Genomic DNA, 6040 nt, shown 5'->3' on the forward strand with positions numbered 1-6040 from the left:
TTGATTATTTGGCACGAGACAGGGCAGGTGTGGAGTTGGTCAAGCTGTTTGAAGGTGGAGGAACCTCCTCCCGAAGACCCTCGATTAGATCATCTCTGTAACACCCAGCTCATGAAATCAGTGTAAAAGAAGGAAACACTGTCCAAATGGTGACCTTCACAGTTACTTGAATGCATTTTATAGAAACAATATTTCTTTGTAGCTTTGTAACTGAGACGTGCCTTTCATATTAAATTCAACAGCTTCATGAGGAATTCTAAACCTATTCCTGTTCAGATTTTAAGCTTGTGTGCATCATTCAAACGAAGGTCCAACGCTCCTCCTCCTCTTCTTGCTCCGTCAGCTCGTCTGTGGCTGAAGCCGAAGCCAAACCTCCGTTCATTCATCTTCCTCTGACTGGGAGCAGCATGGCAGGCAGGAAGTCGGCGGTCCTGAGGAGGATCGTCAACAAGGACGGCCACAACAACATGCGCATCGACAACGTGGAGGGCATGGTGAAGCTGTACCTGCACGACATCTGGACCACGGCGGTGGACATGAAGTGGCGCTACAAGCTCACCCTGTTCGCCTCCACCTTCATCATGACCTGGTTCATCTTCGGGGTCATCTTCTACTTCATCGGCATGGGGAACGGCGACTTCGAGCCGAGCCTGAGCTCCAACCACACGCCCTGCGTTCTGAACGTGCAGACGCTGACGGGGGCCTTCCTCTTCTCACTTGAATCTCAGACCGCCATCGGCTACGGCTACCGCTGCATCTCCGAGGCGTGCCCGCTGGCCATCTTCACCCCAGTGGCCCAGCTCATCATCACCGGCCTGGCCGAGATCTTCGTCACCGGCGCCTTCTTGGTCAAGCTGGTGCGGCCCAAGAAACGGGCGGAGACCATCAAGTTCCAGACCTGCCAACCTTGGCAAAATTTTTGGAGTACCACTTGCCAGGACAGTTGACGACCGGGGGGGGGGCAGCACTGTCAGTTTAACTTGTATATTTTAACTTTTCATTTGGTTCTTTAATTTGTTTAATGACAAATATTTAACTGATGTTTTTCTGATACACATTACATTGCGGCTGACCTTGCACGTCGTCCCCAGAAAAGAGCCTCAAAATGCTGCTACGTCCTTTAACTGAGCATTTTATGCTGTGTGTGCGCATGCGTGCGTGTGTTCCATTACTAAAACCTCTATAAAGCCGTCAATACGGTGTTTCAAATTAACTGGTTTCCTTGCAAACTGGTGACTGACTTCCTTTAGCACTTCCTGCTGCTGCTGCTAGTAGCAGCAGATGTTGAAATCAGACTCATAAAAGGTCGGACACGGCTTTTTGTCTGGTTTTTAACATCTATCAGCAACAAGGGACGTGAAAGAAACACAGTTGCCAGTTAAAAGGGACTCAGTTCTTCCAAAACACCGGCTCCTCTCCGGTTTCGCGACACTCCTCCTCCGCTAGTTAGCTGCTGCATTCAGGTGACTGGAGCAAGCGGCGGAAAACTGAAACTCCGTCATTCACATGAAGGCAGCGGAGACAGCTGGACTCAGGAGACACTCAGGAGACATGTGAAGGAAGCGTGGACAGTTTGCACAAAGGAACGACTCTCAGACAGCTGAGAACCGGCTCTCGTCGTTCACTTGAAAGAGCCGTTCAAACGAATGACTCGTTCATTGAACGTCGCAGCACTACGAGGGTAGCACATGTGTTTCCTCCCCGTTCCATAGCTGTGGCGCACCAGACTAATTACCGGTATTTTTTTCAACGTGACAAATACAATGTGTGCCGTGACTGCGTGACAACACACCGAAATGCGTGACACTTCAGAGCCCTGCTGCTGCATCGTGTTGTCAGACATGAGAACGTCCACGGTCCGCATTTATAACAGCGCTCACAGACGTCTGCAGCTTTTTGCGTAGTTTAATGAGGCGGAGCGTACCAGCGTATTTTAATGTCAAATTGCATACCTGCTACGCAAAATGCGTACAGGTTGGCAGGTCTGAAGTTCAGCCAGTCGGCGGTGGTGTGCCGGCGCCGGGGCCAGCTGTGCCTGATGCTGAGGGTGGCCAACATGAGGAAGAGCCTGCTCATCCAGAGCCAGCTGATGGGGAAGCTGTTCCAGTCCAACGTGACGGAGGAGGGCGAGAAGACGCAGATCCACCAGAGCTCGGTGGACTTCCACATGGACTCCAGTGGCGAGTGCCCGTTCCTCATCCTGCCCCTCACCTTCTACCACGTCCTGGACGAGCGCAGCCCCCTGTCCGGCCTGACGGCGGAGAACCTGCTCACCCGCGCCTTCGAGCTGCTCGTCACCCTCAATGCCACCATGGAGTCCACGGTGGCCACGTGTCAGAGCCGCACCTCCTACGTCCCGCGGGAGCTCCTGTGGGGCTACGAGTTCAAGCCGGCGCTGTTCAGCACGCCCAGCGGCCGCTACGTGGCCGACTTCAAGTTCTTCGACAAAGTGCAGGCGAGCAACGACCCGGTGTTTGTCAGCAACAACATGGAGAAGCTGAAACTGGAGGAGGACTACAAGAAGAAGTAAACTGTTTATCAGGAAGGCAATGAAATGTTTTTTAGGTAGCAAAGAGACTGAATAGAAAACATGTAAAATACAAGAGAAATTCCTAGCAGCTTGACCAGTGAAATGTGATTTGTAGTTTAATGGAATTATAAGATAAAGTGATATAAAACTACAAAACAGCTTCAGTGGAGTTCACAGAATAGGATCCTGTTGGACGCTTCTCTGCAGAAGAAGACATAGATGTAAAAGGGAATGTATTTAATGTGTTCAGCAACTTTAATCATTGCAAAAACCACAAAAATTTACACACCTTTACACAAAAATGTGTGAGAATTAAAAAAGTTTAAGTTAATCCACCAGAGTTCACGTCTTAAATTTAAATCTCTGCATTTGTGTTTTTTTCTACCTTGAAATAAAAACCCAGTTACAGTCTGATCCAGTCATTTCAGTTGGTACCTGTTTCAGAATGTTGATCAACCTATCATTAAACGTGAAATCAATAATTCATTCGTATCTGTGAATTGGCTTGTGGACTCTTGAAAAACACACAAATAAAAAGTTGACTGAATTTGCCAAATGTCACAATACAGATTGTGCTTTTTGCCTTTCAATAAACGGAAGTGATTTAAGCTCCTTGATCACACAGGGGGTTTTGAATGAATGGGTTTGCTCTGTACTCGCACAGATTAAAAGCAGAAGCCTCTTCAAGGACAACACTCATTCCTCCAGCAGCTCGGCTGTTCAGGCTTTCAGGGTTTGTTATGGAAACATGGTGGAGCGACCAGCAAACTGGAGATGAGTTTCTGATCCAGACAACATCTGATCTTTTCCTGTCAGAAACAATAAACTACATTTAGTAATAATTCTGTTGTTATTTTGGATATGGAACAACTTTTCTTTGTTGCTTGTCTATCAGCAGCTACACATCCGATATTTGCTCTGATGGACTGGAGCGACACACACATTCTCACTGTAATTAATGAACGGGTGCAGGAAGCTTTTGGTTTTGTCTGTCAGACTGTACAACTCTACTGTATACGTAGAATATGAGCAACAACCCTGGACAAAATATCCTGCAGTCTTGGTCAATTTACAATGTTCTTTTTTTTTATTCTTTTTCCTCAATGCACAAACACACACACACACATTGTGACATAAAGTCCATTCCTCTTCTTTTCCAGCGTCGTCGTTCCTGAAAAAAGACACTTTTAACCTATTTGTGCCTGTTTTTCTTTTTTTGGGGGGGTTTCATTGAATTGTGCCGAGAAATTAGCTCTTTTTTTTGTTTTGGTTTAATTGAATTATGCCGGGAATGGAGCCCTCTTTTTTTTTCTTTTTTATCCTAAATTTGTTCTGGATTTTTCTTCTTTCCCTCTGTCTTCTTTTTCCCCGTCCCCAGTTTTCTTTCAATTTCCAAATTTCTGTCCAGCTGAGCGACCTGGACAGAAATCATTTCTTCCTGCTCTTCCGGCTCTTCCCGCTGCAACAGCTGAACAGTTTCTTCCACCTGCTCCACCGTCTCGACTTTTTAACCGTCTCCACCGGCTCTACTGTCTCAACCGGCTCTTCTGTCTCCACCGGCGCTTGTGTCTCTACCGGCTCTACTGTCTCCACCGGCTCTTGTGTCTCCACCGGCTCCATCGGCTCTCGTGTCTCCACCGGCTCTTCTGTCTCCACCGGCTCGACTGTCTCCACCGGCTCTTGTGTCTCCACCGGCTGCACCGGCTCTTGTGTCTCTACCGGCTCTACTATCTCCACCAGCTCCACCGGCTCTACTGTCGCCACCGGCTCAACCGGCTCTTGTGTCTCTACCGGCTCTACTGTCACCACCGGGTCTTGTGTCTCCACCGGCTCCTCTGTCTCCACCGGCTCCACCGGCTCTTGTGTCTCTACCGGCTCTACTGTCACCACCAGCTCTTGTGTCTCCACCGGCTCCTCTGTCTCCACCGTCTCCACCGGCTCTTGTGTCTCCACCGGCTCTACTGTCTCCACCGGCTCTTGTGTCTCAACCGGCTCTTGTGTCTCTCCCGGCTCGACTGTCTCCACAGGCTTGACTGTCTCCACCGGCTCAACCGGCTCTTGTGTCCCTAACGGCTCGACTGTCTCCATCGGCTCTTGTGTCTCAACCGGCTTTTGTGTCTCCACTGGCTCTTCTGTCTCCACCAGCTCCACCGGCTCTACTGTCGCCACCGGCTCAACCGGCTCTTGTGTCTCTACCGGCTCTACTGTCTCCACCGGCTCTTGTGTCTCCACTGGCTCTTCTGTCTCCACCAGCTCCACCGGCTCTACTGTCGCCACCGGCTCCACCGGCTCTTGTGTCTCTACCGGCTCTACTGTCTCCACCGGCTCTTGTGTCTCTACCGGCTCGACTGTCTCCACCGGCTCGACTGTCTCCACCGGCTCAACCGGCTCTTGTGTCTCTACCGGCTCTACTGTCTCCACCAGCTCCACCGGCTCTACTGTCGCCACCGGCTCCACCGGCTCTTGTGTTTCTACCGGCTCTACTGTCACCACCGGCTCTTGTGTCTCCACCGGCTCCTCTGTCTCCACCAGCTCCACCGGCTCTACTGTCGCCACCGGCTCCACCGGCTCTTGTGTCTCCACCGGCTCTACTGTCTCCACCGGCTCTTGTGTCTCAACCGGCTCTTGTGTCTCTCCCGGCTCGACTGTCTCCACAGGCTTGACTGTCTCCACCGGCTCAACCGGCTCTTGTGTCCCTACCGGCTCGACTGTCTCCATCGGCTCTCGTGTCTCAACCGGCTCTTGTGTCTCTACCGGCTCGACTGTCTCCACCGGCTCGACTGTCTCCACCGGCTCAACCGGCTCTTGTGTCTCTACCGGCTCTACTGTCTCCACCAGCTCCACCGGCTCTACTGTCGCCACCGGCTCCACCGGCTCTTGTGTCTCTACCGGCTCTACTGTCGCCACCGGCTCTTGTGTCTCCACCGGCTCCACCGGCTCTTGTGTCTCCACCGGCTCTACTGTCTCCACCGGCTCTTGTGTCTCAACCGGCTCTTGTGTCTCTCCCGGCTCGACTGTCTCCACAGGCTTGACTGTCTCCACTGGCTCAACCAGCTCTTGTGTCCCTAACGGCTCGACTGTCTCCATCAGCTCTTGTGTCTCAACCGGCTCTTGTGTCTCTACCGGCTCGACTGTCTCCACCGGCTCTACTGTCGCCACCGGCTCCACCGGCTCTTGTGTCTCCACCGGCTCTACTGTCGCCACCGGCTCTTGTGTCTCAACCGGCTCCACCGGCTCTTCCGGCTCTACTGTCTCTACCGGATCCACCGGCTCTACTGTCTCTACCGGCTCCACTGGCACCACTGGTTCTACAGGCTCCAATGGCTCCACCGGCTCCACTTGTGGTGCTGGTACCAATGGCTGCACCGGTTCCATGGGCTTCACCGGCTGAGCCACTTTCCCTGTCAACAGAAAATGTAGAGTCACAGCAGTGAGTTTGAGAGGTTTTTACACACTGTTTAAAATAACAATCAGCAAGCCAAGCTGCTCTGATCTGCTCTGATTTTGAGG

The 6040-nt window shown here is 51.5% G+C and overlaps 1 protein-coding gene across 1 annotated transcript; it reads left to right on the plus strand.

Moving 5' to 3' along the window:
• The first annotated feature begins 407 nt into the window (after window positions 1–407).
• LOC115387432 (ATP-sensitive inward rectifier potassium channel 15-like) lies at window positions 408–2530 on the plus strand. Its single transcript, XM_030090140.1, has 2 exons — window positions 408–889; window positions 1975–2530. Exons 1-2 carry the CDS (start codon window positions 408–410, stop codon window positions 2528–2530), a joined length of 1038 nt encoding a protein of 345 aa, XP_029946000.1.
• The last annotated feature ends 3510 nt before the right edge of the window (window positions 2531–6040 follow it).

This window comes from Salarias fasciatus, chromosome 4 (genome assembly GCF_902148845.1).
Source record: "Salarias fasciatus chromosome 4, fSalaFa1.1, whole genome shotgun sequence".
In the NCBI taxonomy this organism is placed as follows: Eukaryota; Metazoa; Chordata; class Actinopteri; order Blenniiformes; family Blenniidae; genus Salarias; species Salarias fasciatus.